The sequence below is a fragment of the Molothrus aeneus genome, chromosome 17, assembly GCF_037042795.1.
Source record: "Molothrus aeneus isolate 106 chromosome 17, BPBGC_Maene_1.0, whole genome shotgun sequence".
NCBI lineage: Eukaryota > Metazoa > Chordata > Aves > Passeriformes > Icteridae > Molothrus > Molothrus aeneus.
In genome coordinates this window covers 87,039-101,559 of record NC_089662.1, presented here as the reverse complement: position 1 = coordinate 101,559, position 14,521 = coordinate 87,039, and the positions used below count along the sequence as shown (strand labels likewise).

The following is a 14,521-nucleotide window of genomic DNA, read 5'->3' as shown; positions in this document are numbered from 1 at the left end:
ACCTCCCTGCTCCTGCTGGTCACACCGCTCCTGATCCAGGCCAGGAACCATTGGCCTTCTTGGCCACCAGGGCACACTGCTGGCTCATGCTCAGCCAGCTGTCGACTAGTACCCCCAGGTCCCTTTCTGCCTGGGCACTGTCTAGCTACACTGTCCCCAGCCTATAACATTGCAGGGGGTTATTATGGCCAAAATGCAGGACTCGGCACTTGGATTTATTAACTTCATCCTATTGGACTCTGCCCATACATCCAGCCGTTCCAGGTCTCCCTGCAGAGTCCTCCTACCCTCCAACAGATGGACACACCCTCCCAGCTTAGAGTTGTCTGCAAATTTACTAATGAGAGACTGAATACCCTCCTCCATGTCATCAGTAAAAATATTGAACAGGACTGGCCCCTGCACAGAGCCCTGAGGGACACCACTGGTGCCTGGCTGCCAGCTGGATGCAGCACTATTCACCACCACTCTCTGGGCCCAGCCATCCAGCCAGTTCTGAGCCCAGCACAGAGTGCTCCTGTCCCAGCTGTGGGCTGCAGCTTCTCCAGGAGTGTACTGTGGGAGACAGTGTCAAAGGCCTTGCTGAAGTCCAGATACACGTCAACATCCACAGCCTTTCCTGCATCTACCAGGAGGGTCACCTGGTTATAAAAGGAGACCAGGTTGGTCAAACATGACCTACCCCTCCTAAACCCATGCTGTCTGGGTCTGATACCCTGGTAGTCCTGTAAGTGCTGCATGATGACACTCAGTATAAACTGTTCAATTACCTTACCAGGGTACTGAGGTCAGGCTGACTGGTCTATAATTGCTTGGATCCTCCTTCTGACCATTGTTATGAATGGGCATCACATTGGCCAGCCTCCAGTCATCTGGAACCTCACCCGTGAACCAGGACTGCTGGTAAATGATGGAGAGCGGGTTCACAAGCTCATGTGCCAGCTCCCTCATCACCCTGGGGTGGATCCCATTTGGTCCCATGGATTTATGAATAACCAAGCAGCTCAGCAGTTCTCTGACTGCCTCCTCTTAGATAATGGGGGGACCATTCTGCCCCCTGATATCATCAACCAATCCAAGAGGACAGTTGTCCTGAAGGCAAATCATCTTCTCACTAAAAACTGAAGCAAAGAAGGTGTTAAGCACTTCTGCCTTCTCTTAGTCTGCAGTTATTAAGTTCCCTTTCGGATCTAATAAAGAATAAAGCCTGGTCTTACCCTTTCTTTTACAATGGATATATTTGTAAAAACATATTTTATTATCCTTTACAGAAGTTGCCATTTTAAATTTAACTGACCTTTGGCCTCCCTAATTTTTTTCCTACATGCTCTAGCAACCCCCTTAAATACTTCCTGAGACACCTGACCCTCCTTCCAAAGATGATACATCTTCTTTTTATTCCAAAACTCCTCCAAAACCTCCTTGCCCATCCCAGCTGGACATATGCCTCATCAACTCATCTTTTGGCACACAGGGACAGTCGGTTCCTGTGCCCTCAAGATCTCTGTTTCAAAGCACACCCACCTTTCATGAAGTCCTTTGTTTTTAAGAGTGCTTCCCAAGGAACTCTCTGAATAAGTCTCCTAAGCAGGCCAAAGTCTGCCCTCTGGAAGTCCAATGTAAAAGTCTTATTGGTGTTTCTCCTCATTTCACCAAATATCAAGAATTCTATAATTTCATGATCACTGTGCCCCAAGCGGCCTCCAACCACATCTCCCACCAGCCCACCTCTATTTGCAAACAGCACATCTAACACAGTCCCTCTCCGGTGGGCTCACCCACCGGCTGCAACAAAAATTTGTCCTCCACACACTCTAAAAATTTCCTGGACTGCCTTTTTTTCAGCTGTATTAAGTTCCCAGCAGATCTCTGGCAAGTTGAAGTCTCCTACAAGAACAAGGGCTGATGAACCTGAAAATCTAGCTGTTTATAGAATAAGTTGTCCACCTCTTCTTCCTGGTTGGGTGGATGATAACAGACTCTAAGTAGGATGTCAGCCTTGTTGGCCTTCCCCCTAATTCTCACCCGTAGGCATTCAACTTCATCGTCATTAGTTTCAATACCTATGGCAACAAAAGCCTCCCTAATATAAAGGGCCACCCCTCCACCTCTTCTCCCTTTCCTATCTCTCCTGAAGAGCTTGTAGCCATCCAGTGCAGCACTTCAGCCATGTGAGTCATCCCACCACATTTCTGTAATGGCAATTACATCATAGCTCTGCTGTTGGACGATGGCCTCCAGCTCTTCCTGTTTGTTACCCATGCTGTGTGCACTGGTATACATGCACCTTAGCTCGGCTGCTGATTTCACCCCAGCTCAGGCTTACCACCCTTGGGTCTGCTTTCAGACAGCACAGAGGCATCTCCTTCCCCCTTCAGACCTAGTTTAAAGCCCTCTCAACAAGTTCTGCCAGTTCATGAGCTAAAAACGTTCTTCCCTTAACACAGAGAGATGGAGCCTGTCTGGTTCCAGCAGGCCAGGCGTCGTAAAAGTTGCCCCATGATCAAAGAATCCTAAATTCTGCAAATGACACCAACCCTTGAGCCACTTACTGATAATGTGAGCTCTCCTACTCCTTTCACCATTTTTCTCACCCACCAAAAGGACTGAGGAAAAGACTTCCTGCACCCCTGTTCTATCAACCACTTGTCCCAGTGCCCAAAAGTCTCTTTTAATTGTCCTGTCGTGCTTCTTTTCAATCTCATCACTGCCAGCCTGGAGTCTCAGCAGTGGGTAATAATCAGAGGGCTGAATCAGCCCAGGCAGTTTCTCAGTGATATCCTGTACCCAGGCCCCAGGGAGGCAGCAGACCTCTCTGTGGTGTGGGTCCAGTCAACATATGGGGCCCTCTGTTCCCCTCAGAAAGGAGTCACCCACTACAATTACCCTTCTTTTCTTTTTCATATTAGACGTGGTGATCCGTCTTACAGATGAATCATAATTGGGAGGCTCACTGGGCAGATAAGTTTCTTCTAAATCATCTGTCTAACTCTCCAGATCCAGGGGCTCATACCGATTCTGAAGTGGCACCTGGCTAGGGGATGGGGGTCAGGAGGAATTTTTATTATTACCTCCCCAAGCAGGGACCCATTTCCACTCTCCTTCATCTACCAGGTGTCCTTCTATTGTCTGACAGTGGGAGGCATGGGTGTCCTCTGACTCTTGGTAGGCCTCTCTCAAGGATGGAAGGGCAGAACTCCCCCAGTCTATTTCCCTTTCACTTTCCCTGATACTCCTTAGTCTTTCAACCTCCTCTCTAAACTCAGTGAAAGGAGATCATTCACCTATTCACACTGCAGGCAGATTTCTTCCGCAACGCCCCCTGAAACCACTGATAAGCTCAAACACTCCGCACAGGAATGGGTCTGGACAGGTGCATCCTTTTTGGAGGGTTCCATCTGGTTACATACACTCTTACAACCACTCTTACAGTTTTCAATTGCGTAAAAGCCATTACTAACAGAATTCTAAAACTTACCAACCAACAGAAACACTGCAAACAATACACAGTACCCTTACTAGCAGGAAAAACCTGCAACCCTGCCTGCTTGCCCTCCCTGTGCAAACTGCCTCACAAACTGATGTGCCATGCCCTCAGAAACGTGTCACGCCCCTGTTTGCCCGCTCCTGCGGGCACTCAGCGTTACTGCGCTCTAGCTGCTAATGTATGATGGAGGAAGCTGCACTCCATCTACCATTACGTAGCTTGTGCTTGAAGGGCTGTGGGGTTAGAACCACTGCTGAGTCAAGATGAATCTATTCTAGTTTTTTATTCAAACCTATTTGGACTATGTTATGTCCTCTCACGTTACATAAACAGCAGCTAGCTTCCTCTAGAGAAAGTTGGACTGTCTTTCTTGACACCTAACCTGCAGCACCCCATTTTTTTGCACTTCTTGCACTAAGTTTTGCACTTCAAGACTTAGTCTTGAAGGAAACCAAGCAACCTCTCGAGTGGATGTCTAAACAAAAATGTGTTACAGGTGTGGAAGAGAGGGAGGAAAACTGCCAAGTCATCTCTGAGAAACTTCTCCTTTGGTTGAGAACATCCTTCACTTGCGTTTTCAGCTGCTTACAGCCTGTAGACAGAGCTCTCTTTCTCTGTTATACATACAAGAAACCTAAGGCTGCCTTTTTTTTGTCTGTGTGTATTTTGAAGCCCATTTTACTGCTCCTTGTAAAACCTCTGCCAGTTCCCATGCAAAAGGGAGTGAGTCCTCTGTGTCTGCCCTGTAAGGAGTGAAGTCACTGTTCTGCAGCAAGCTGAGGTATCTCCAGGTATAGGACTCATTTATGGTAGAAGAGACCTTTCCTGTTTTGGGGAGGAAGAGGCCAAGAAGTTGTAGAGGCAGGTCTGAGTGGGGTCTGGGGAAGTTCTTTCCACTGTGGGAACAGACCAGAATTTGAAGGAGATGCTCCTTACCCACAGGTAAGTGGCTGAAATGTGAGCAAGAAAATGGACACAAGTCCTGTAGTTGTAACTTAGGAGGAAGAGCTGCATGGGTGTGGGCCCATGTGAAAAGGCATGGGAAGCTAAATTTAGAAGCTACTGACCTAAGATGGCAGAATTTTGCCTGTTTTCTGTCTTTTACTCTCCTTGGGGCTCCAGGTTTTAGAGGAAGTGCAGACAGCCGCTGTGCGCTTTGGTGGAAGGATGGTAGGTCTGTTTCCTGCCACATGCTGCCCTGGGTGTAGCTGGAATGCAGATTGATGGCACCGCACAGCTGTCAAGTTAGAGGAGAGGTCAGGTTATTTTCCTCAGGACAATGTGTTGTGCATGCTCTTTGTGTCCCCCAATCACTGGCTTGATTTATCTTCCTGGTGAGCACAGGGAACACCCCAGAAGTCTTTTTACCCTTGCCAAGATTAAACAAGCACCTCTATACTTGTGATCCCCAAAGGTATTTCACCCTCAGGGCTTTGAAAAAATCAAAAGCTGTTGCATGTGGGAGCTCAGTGGGGAGGGTTCCTTTTGCTTCCTGGACATGTGGCAATAAATATTGGTGACATTTCATGCCAGGCTATGCCACACTACCCAGCAGGCAGTGGGAGATAATGCCCTTTTTTCCTGTATAACTGGTTGGGTTAATGGCCCTCCTTGAGGTCTAAAATACGCAGGGGACAGTTTTGCTAAAAATGAGGCACTGTCTTCAGGTGGGTGTAGTCATGAGCTGCTCCAGGTGCTTGAGAAAGCCACAGAAACTCCATAGTGTTATAAATGATCAATCGAAAGCCAAATTATCAAAAATGTGAAAAGATTTTATTTTTCTTTTTCTGTGACCAAAATACGGTCCTCAAAACCACCACAGCCAAAGAGACTGCCTCGAGCCCGGGATTGGCACTGGGTGAACCTGGATCTGACCTCTATCGCATCAGATCTATCCCTGTTCACAAGTGCTGCTTTTTGCAGGGCTGTTTTATACAATTTTTTATGCCCAAGACAGAGGAGTCCCAGTTTCTTTTGTAACTCTGTATATTCAGGACAGTTTCTTTCACTGTGCAGAGCTGGACAATCGCTGTTTCCTGGTTGATAGCCGGTCCAGAGAAGTCGTGTATTCAGATGTACCTTTAATCGCGTCCAGAGAAGTCGTGTATTCAGATGTACCTTTCTGGCGACTCCTGCTATCTTGATTGATGGTATCAACAGGGCGATGATTGTCCTTGGGCATCTTCTGATTACTTGGGATAGCGGTGATCATTGTGCTGGCCACGTCTATTCATAAGTTAACTGAGTATTGTTCTCCTGCCACCTTCAGGAATCTTGGAATTCAAGTAGACCGTCTATCTTTGGGCTGCTTGTGGTCAGAGACTTGTTTGGATTTCACAATCTTATAAAATACATCCTCTCTATAAGCATGAATTATTTCATAACATATATTACAATAAGGATGTGCTGTCTTCTGACCACCTTTGAGCAAGTACTGGATCCATTCAGCAGCAGCATAATTTGATGGTGTGGTTGTCTCATTAAACTTCCTAAGTTGCACTCCTCACTCCACTCTACCGATGACTGGATGTGGGGTCAGCACATTGAGCTTTCAGTCTGTTTTAAACTGATGAGCTCACTTGGGTTCACAAAAGTTTTGCCAAATGCTGTCAAGTCTGCCATGTTTTGTTGTTGCATGGTCGTGCTGGTTTGAAAGTAAACCAGTATGTCAAATGAACCCCACTCAACAACCTTAAGAGAGATTACAGGTCAGAGTTAAAATTTATTAAAGAGATTATGATAAATACAATAATACAGAGAAAAGTGGTTTTAACCCACAACAACTGAATACAACCTGGCACCCTGTTGGTCAGGGCGATGGTATCTGTCCTGTCGAAGTTCTGGTCCTCCTCTAAATCTATCAAGTGCTGGTGCCAGAAGTTCCCAGGCCTAAAGATTTTTTACACTCATGTTTGTTAGGAAAATTAATCCACAACGCCAGAAGTTTATGTCTGAAAAGGAAACAGAGGAGTCCTGTAGCTTTATTCATGAATGAAGGGGGAGATAATGGGGCATTTTCCATAAGGTGTCTCAAAATGATGGAGGATGCATCCTCCTTTTTATCCTGATTTCCCAGCCAATTTTCCCTCTCTCTTTCCCAATTGGCTGAGGTACTTGAGAAGTACAGACTTCCCTAATGGCCTAATACAGACCCCCTTCCAATGTGCACACCACACAACCCCAAGCCCCCACCCCTCTTTTCTTTCTATCTCTGTTTTTTTTCTCTAAGTCCAAGAATTTAGCAAAGCCTGGGTGAGCAACAGTGTCAATTGGTGGAATTCCTCTGGAATTTATGTTTCTTCACATTGTTTTTTTCACCAATCAATATCTGGCCTTATCCACAAACAGGCCCACAGTTTGTAAAGACACATCTCTCTCATTCCTTTCAGGTTCTGGTGGGGATGCTCAGTACCTCCCTCAGGGCGGAGAGTTTCACAATTCATGAGGTAACACTGTGTGAGTCATGGGATATTTTGAGAGTCCTTGACAGTTAAAAAAAAAAAGAAATGAAGTAGAGGGGCGTAGAATACTCCTGTAGCTAGGACAGTGGTAAAACTGCATCCTCCTACACCATGGAGCATTCTTCACCCACATGTACATGCTTCACCAACATGTACAACATATAGCATGCTTCCACCACCCCCAGCACTGCTTTTCACGTGGTCCAGGAGGTGCTTGTGCAAAAGGACAATAAGGGAATATTTGCAGGGCCTGCTTCGAAGAAACTGGCATTACACAGGTATGATTCACTCATTGGTGTTTGTGGAGCTGAATAAGCTGCTCTGGCCTGCTGCAAAGCACTCATGTGTGGATGGAGGTGTATGGAAAATCACTCTATGGAAAGGCAGTGTCCACAGAGGAGACAGAAGAGTCCCAAAACTTTATTTCAATAAAGGGAGAAAGTCCACTTTTCTCTCTCAAGGATTTGCGGGCCCCAGACTCCTTTTATCCTAAACTCCTGGCTACATATTGCCTTCTTCCTTTGCCCAATGGCTGAGGTACCTGAAAGGTACAGCCCTTCTGAATCGCCTACCACATATTCCCCCTTGAACCTGTCATTTTACAGCAAAGTTCAGAAGTTCAGGCTTGTGTAGACCCACTTGTCTGTTTCAGAACCCAAATTGTCTGGGCTCTGCAACAAACCAAAGTTAGTAGAGACATTAAGACCCATTTCAAGCTAACACTCATACCTTCACTCATCAAATTCTTTGTAAAGACATTAGCACACATCTTTCCAGTAACAAGTGTTTGGTGCTGGGTGCTGAGAGGGAGAAGCAGACCCTCAGGAGGAAGAAATGCCCTCCAAAATCTGCTCAGCTCATGATTGTTTGACTGCTTTAATCTGGTCTGAATTTGTGCTTTGAAAGAACTCTGGCATCTCTATCAGCTCTTGAGTAGATAGGATGAGCTGGATTAGGCCTGGGGGCTGCAGCAGGGAGCACAGCCGGCTTCTGGCACCATGTGCCCCAGGTCTCCCTCCTACCCCTCCTTGTGAGGTTGCCAGCACCCTGTGGAGCAGCTGAAGCTCCCATCCCACTGCCTGTGGATTTTGATGCTTGTCTTTGCCCTGCAGAGATCTGGCAGCTGGTGTGCTGTCCCAAAGTGCTCTGGCTTCCTACCTCCACTGAGTAGCACCTCAGGTCCCTGCTCAGGAGGCTGCTGAGCATGTGCTGTTTCCTCATGTCAGAGGAGCCCAACCCTTACAATCTGAGCTGCCCTTTCCCACCCTCACTCTGTTTGTTTTGGAGGGTTTTAGCTGCAGGACCTGTGATTTTGTGCTGGGGATGGTGCAGGGCTGGGCCTGATAGCAGAGCCAGGCTCTGTATTCACAGACAGTGTCTCTCAGTTCTGAATTCAGCAGCCCGTGTCCTTCCAAGGACCAGCTTAAGCATGGCCCTGTGATGGCTTCACGTCCCCTGCTGTTTCCTGCAGTGCTCCCCGGGGGTCCCTGTGGTCCAGGGCTCTCTTAGCCAGCAGAGCTGCATTCTGGGGGGCTCAGCCCAGTGGGTTGAGGGAGGGAGGCAGTACAGCCAGGGCTTCCCCGCCTCCCCGTGTCCCTCTGCAGGGGCTGCCCAGCCCATGGGCCACTGGGGTGTGGAGTGTCTGGCCGGACCGGCTGGGTGAGTTGAGGTTGAGTCACTTCGGGCGGTGCACTGCTGAGCGAGAGGCAGCAGGGCCCACAACCAGCTCCATGGCGCTCAGCGTTGGTGTCCGGCGGCTCTCCCAGCTGCCGGGCCATGGCGAGCGGCAGGTCCATCTCAGCTTCCGAGGTGGGCTCAGATGGCTGGGAGGGTGGGGGTTTGGGGATTTAGGGCTGGGGACTTCCTTCTCCTGCCAGCACCTTACGCCTCCTCTCTACTTCTCAAGGCTTCACCCAGAAGACAAGAAAGGTCTGCTGTGGCCCAGAGGCCATCTTCAAGGAGGTGAGGAAACTGGAATCATGTGGAACATATGGGACTGGGATGGGACAAGTCAGTGTCTTGGTCATAAAATCATAGATTGGTTTGTGTTGGAAGGGACCTTGAAGATCGTCTCGTTCCAACCCCCACACCATGGACAGGGCCACCTTCCACTAAACTGGGAATTTCTCTGCTGTCTCCTTCTTCCTCTCTGCTCAGAGGGGCAGATGGATTCCTCACATTGTGCATGTGACCTACATGTACAAGCCTCCAGGAACTGAAATTCAGCTGAGTGACACTACCTAGAAGCCTGGGCATATCAAAGCTGAAGGCAAAGCTCCCCCTGCCCTCAGAAAGCCAGACTGTCACTGCAGTTGATGCTTTGTGGGACAGGAGTGGGACTTGTGTGTTTGAGTGCATGTATGTGTGCATATGTGTGAGTGTGCAGGGGCAGGGATGGGGTGGCCTGGGAAGCATGTCCATTTCTTCAGTGCCATCCCCACTGAAGCCTGTGACAGCCCACCTGTGCTGTGCCAGTGGGTGGTTCCCACCTGTCCCTTGCTCAAGTCCCAGTGCCAGTGTGCTGCCTGGGGAAAGGCAGTGAAGGTGGCGGGGAGCAAGAGGCACAGCCACTGTTTTGGATGTGTGGTGAGTTGAAGGTCCAGAGTGCAGCTTTTCTCTAAGCCAGATGACTCCCTGCCTGGGTGATTACTTCTCCCAAACACCTCTGTACGTTCCCCTGTTCTGTCTCACTCCACAACCTGCCAGCTCAGGGACCCCAGCAGGCACAAGCATCCTTTTTTTCCACGGTGGTGCTGCTCTGTCTTCTGTAGCAGCTGGCTTGTGGCTCTGTGCTGCTGGAGGGGCTCTATGCCTGGCCAGCAGGAAAGTAACTTCCCATCACAGCTGCTTTTCATCATATCCATGGACTTGGTCACCTCACAGGGGAGCCAACCAGCCATGAGACATGGGAAAGTGTGGCCGAGAATGAGTTGTCATCCCTTCCTGCTCCATTTGTTTGCAGCTCTTTCACTGGCCGCACTACGGGAAGCTTGTCATGGGCGAAATGCTGTCCATTAAGGTTTACAACTGCAGCAAGGTTTTCAGTAACAGGTGGGTCCTTTGATTGTTGGGGTGACCAGTAGAGGTGGGGGAGAAGACATACTGGTCTTTACATTGTCTTCTGGCAGTAGAAAATATTTATTGAAAATTTGATGGAAAGAAGATGAGCAGAATGCCACTTATAGAGGAAGGATGGAGCTGGTTGTTCTGGTGGGGCAGCAATACTGTTTATATTAAGTTAAATAAGGGAAATGATTTAGCTGTGCCAGCAGTAACAGGGACTACATAAGGATCCAGATCAGACCCTCAGCTGCGACAAAGGTTAAACAAGGCCCTAAAAAACAGCTACAGGCAAGTCTTGCTGCAGACTCAGGACCTACTGTCATCCTGAATATCCTTGTGACTGTGACCATGCTGCACCCAAATTCAACATATCTGTCAGTGTAGAAAAGCCCTGAATGCATTGTGTTATGGTTTAACCTTTAATAAGACAGCAATTTCAATTTAAAAGATCAGCCAGAATTTAAAATGCTTCTAGGTGGCACAGGCACAACTTTGTCAACTCAGGGGCTATTCCAACAGTTGTAAAACACTGCAGGGAAACCCAAGAATGGAGATGACAGATTGAGTAGTGGAGCAAGAAAGGCAACAGAGGCATGTTCTTCAGGACATGTGAAACATGAAGATGCAGGGAAAGGTGCCAGCTCTGATAAGCAGATTTTAAGAACTGAAGGAAAATGTACCAGCTAATAACACAAACCTAATAAATTTGCATACAGCTAGTAATGCAAACCTTTTCAAAGATTCCAGAGAGGGCATGGAGAAAACAGATAAGCACAACACATGCGAAACACAGATGACGACAGAGCATAAAGTGTGGCAGAATGTTGTGTCACGGTTTCCTGGATGCTTTTCTTATGGGAGCTGGATCAGAGGAATTGTCTCTGACTGAAATGTCAATAGAAACTGCTGCAGGACAAAGAGATACCACAAACAGTTACAAAACAGTAGGACCTGACAGCCTGAAGCAAAGGAGTCCAGTGGGAAAATGAGTGGATTGACACTATATCCACATAGCTCCACTGCTGGGGAGTAGCATAATAGTAGGTGACAAACAGTACAATTCAAAAGCAGTTGGTTTGTGCATTGGGATGGTCAAAATTAAATAGAAAGAGAGTGTGGAAAGACAGAAGGGAAAAACTTGTTACATCGCTGTATCTGTTTATGGTCTCTGAACTTCTGTGTGTGCATCATTTCTGTGGCAGCAGCATCAAGCTGGCAAAGCTGGAAAGGAGGAGGATGAGCAGACAGACTCCTTCTTGGGGGGTAGGAAGTTGGACAGATTCTGTGTTTTAGAGAAAAGGGAGGTGAGAAGAAATACAAGAGATCGACAGCTCACAGCTGAAATTGAGATGTGTGGGGAGCAGTTCCTCTTGTCTGAGTCCTGGGTAGGCTCTTCCAGTGGTGGCTGCCAGCTGGCATAGGGAAGCTCTACTTCATGCAGGGCTTAGCTTGGCTGCCAGCAGAGATGCCATGAGGAGATGGAAGTCCATGTACACACAGGCACAGACAGTGACACACAAACCAGGGTTAGGTTTGGCAAATGCTGTCCTGCATGCCTTGCTGCCACTTGCAGGGAGGCAGATAACCCTTCTCCAGGCAGAAGCCACTTTGGAGTAGGTAAATTTTGGCCTGACTTGCTGACATTCTTGTGGCCATAGCTTTATGTCCTAGTTTTGTATTTTCTTGTGTAAAGCTTCTGTTTCCCAGTTTTTTTCTGAGAAGAGTCCCCCCAGCTCTGCTGGATGCCCAGACACAGACTGGCTCCTGTGAAGCCCAACTCTGCTGACGGGGAGATCTCCTTCACACTCCATGAGTCTGGATCTGCACAAACCTTTAACCACCAGTGGCAGCTCAGTTGCAAGTAGCTGCCTGGGCATGACTAGGGAAAAGGCAGGACCTGCTGCAGGGTCAGTCTCAGGTATTCAGCTGCCAGACTCCCTATGAAAAACACTTCAGGGCAGCTCAGAGGGGCTATGAGTGGGAGAGTGGAGGTCCCAGTACTCCCCAGGATGTAGGCACTGATGCTATGTACAGTGTTGTTGCAGTCTCTCTTTTTATTCCAGTGTTAGGAAAATTAATCCACAAACACCAAAGGTTTATGGCCAAAAAGGAGACAGAGGAGTCCTGTAGCTTTATTTGAATAAAAGGAGAGGTTATGGGTGTTCTCCGTGGGGTCTCTCAAATTGTTAGAGGACACAGCCTCCTTTTTATCCTGATTTCCCCGCCACATTTCCCTTCTCTTTTTCCCCATTGGCTGGCGTACTTGAGAGGAACAGACTTCCTGAAATGCCTAATACCTATGACTCCCTTGTAATTTGTATACCCCTGCCCCCTTTTTTTTCCCTTGTGTCAATCTATGGAATTTCTGTGGAATGTATGGTTCTTCTTTTATCTCTCTGTATCTAACTTTATTTATCAGCAGTTTGTTTACTGTTTGTAAAGACAAATCTCTCATTCCATTCATCAATCAGTGGAATCCTTTCCATTGTTTCTTTTATCCCTCAGTACTAGTTTTATCTACCAGCAAACCCACAGTTTGTTTGTAAAGACAAATCCCTCATTCCTTTCACCAGGCTGCTCGGTACCCTTGTCCTCAGCCTTCAGCACCTGATGACATCTGGAAGACTAATCCTGCGTGAGTCCCTTGTGGACAAGAGCAATAGAGTCACTGATGTAAGTTCTCCATGGACAGCCTGGCTATCAGCAGTCAGTAAGGCTTTTTGGGACACTTCATGTGGTACTCTCCAGGTGGATTGGGGACTGAGGGGGAATCCAAAATGCTGTTTGAGCTGGAAGCACTGTGGCATTTATGCCATCTCTGCACAGACACTTCACATCCACCAAGAGGTTTCTTGGAGCATCTACAAATGCATGGGTTTGGCTGGGGCTCCTGGAGAACTGTCAAGGGCCTGAACGAACAGAGGGAGGCTTCATAAAACCTTCTCAACTCTGGGAAATGGATGTAGGAAGTTGCATCTTCTCTGCTTCATGCACCATGAAGTGCATGTGTATGGGCTGCTGCAGTGATGGAGTGAGGTGGAAGGTGGTAGTGTGCCTTGGAACCCCCAGCAAGCTTTTAGGTTAAACATTAGCGCTAACTGGATGGCTTAATGAGTGTCTGTGACAGCATGAGTGTCACTGACACCTGACTGCCCCTCTGCTCTGCGGGTCCTGCTCTCCTCCAGCCCTGGCACTGGGGCTCAGTCAGTCCTTTGCACTTGTAGAAGATGAACACCACCCTAAAATGAGCTGTTTCCTGCCAGCTGGGTGTGCAGGCACAGCTCAGTGGGTTCCAGACTGCCACACCTGTGCCAGGGCAGCTGGCAGGCAGGAAGAGCAGAGGTGGAGGCAGCGGTCCTGCAAGGTGCTGCCTTTCTGCTTGCTCTTCACACAGGCAGTATGACTAAACCACATGGTGGCACATGGTATGCAAGCTCTGTGGCCTCCAGACCACCAGCCTGAGTGGCACAGGCACAAGTTGCTGGTGTTACTGGACTCCTGGAGCTGGTCCAGATAGAAATTGACCATTTCCAGGATGATTTTTAGACCATTCAGTTCACTGGATAAATGTTTACGCTAGCAAAGAGACAGGGATTAGACTCACCTCTTGGTGCTGGTGATGGTTTGAAGGGACTCCATTGTGTAAGGTCAGCGGTACAATGTGGCCCAGCCCTTTGCCCCGGGTGCCTCTTCCCTTGTACTCACAGCAACACATGTGTAAGAGCCTAAATGAGAGATGTGGGACTCCAGGGGGCTCTCCAAAATGCAGTTTATTCCATCCAAGAGGTTACAGCAGTCCAGGGTTGTGGGTGACAGAGCTGTGCCTACAGCTGTCAGCTCCAGCTGCAGGCAGGCCTGGAGACCCTTTGGTTTTGGTTACATTGCATTATATACTTTTCTTTGCTTAGCATCTTAATACAGTAGAACTAATCTATAACTTAACTATTATCTATAGCCTATCATAACTACTGTAATTACCATATTCATGTTACAATTCTCCAGTCACTAAAAATTAGAACATTATAGTTTAAGCTAGAAGTTGTTATTCAGTTTTCTTGCAGTGGAAAATTCTGAGACCTTTTTTCTACTTGCCACATCAGCAGGCTTGTTTGCCTGTGCTATTTTCTTGCTTGGTAAAAACATCTTCTTGTTTGAGGTGGGTTTATCCTTTGCTCTAAGTCATAAAACCCCCTTCCAACATACCCTTTGCGTCCTTGGTTATCCAGTAATACTGGCTCAGCAATTATTTTCTTCTATGTCAAAACTTGCTTCCATCTCTATTCCTTCATCAGACTCTACATTTAAAAATCTTTCTGCTAAGCATACATATCTGTGAAACTTTCTTGTCAAACTTTCATCCTTCCCAACACACGTGCTGATGAGCTGCTCCAACCAAAACCCAACCACATTCAGTTTTGCTGGGTTAGTTTTGGATTGTGCAACCCTGGCTGCACAACAGCTGCAGGGGATAGAAATAGGGCAGACAAGACTGCTCATTCAAGAGCAGCCT

The 14,521-nt window shown here is 47.7% G+C and overlaps 1 protein-coding gene across 1 annotated transcript in view; it reads left to right on the top strand.

Annotated features, from left to right (window-relative positions):
• The first annotated feature begins 8,678 nt into the window (after positions 1-8,678).
• Positions 8,679-14,521, top strand: part of LOC136563826 (fer-1-like protein 4) — a 39,185-nt gene continuing 33,342 nt past the window's right edge. Inside the window, 4 exon segments of the mRNA XM_066561452.1 lie at positions 8,679-8,757; positions 8,855-8,910; positions 9,911-9,999; positions 12,585-12,684. Coding sequence (XP_066417549.1) covers positions 8,679-8,757; positions 8,855-8,910; positions 9,911-9,999; positions 12,585-12,684 — 324 coding nt within the window.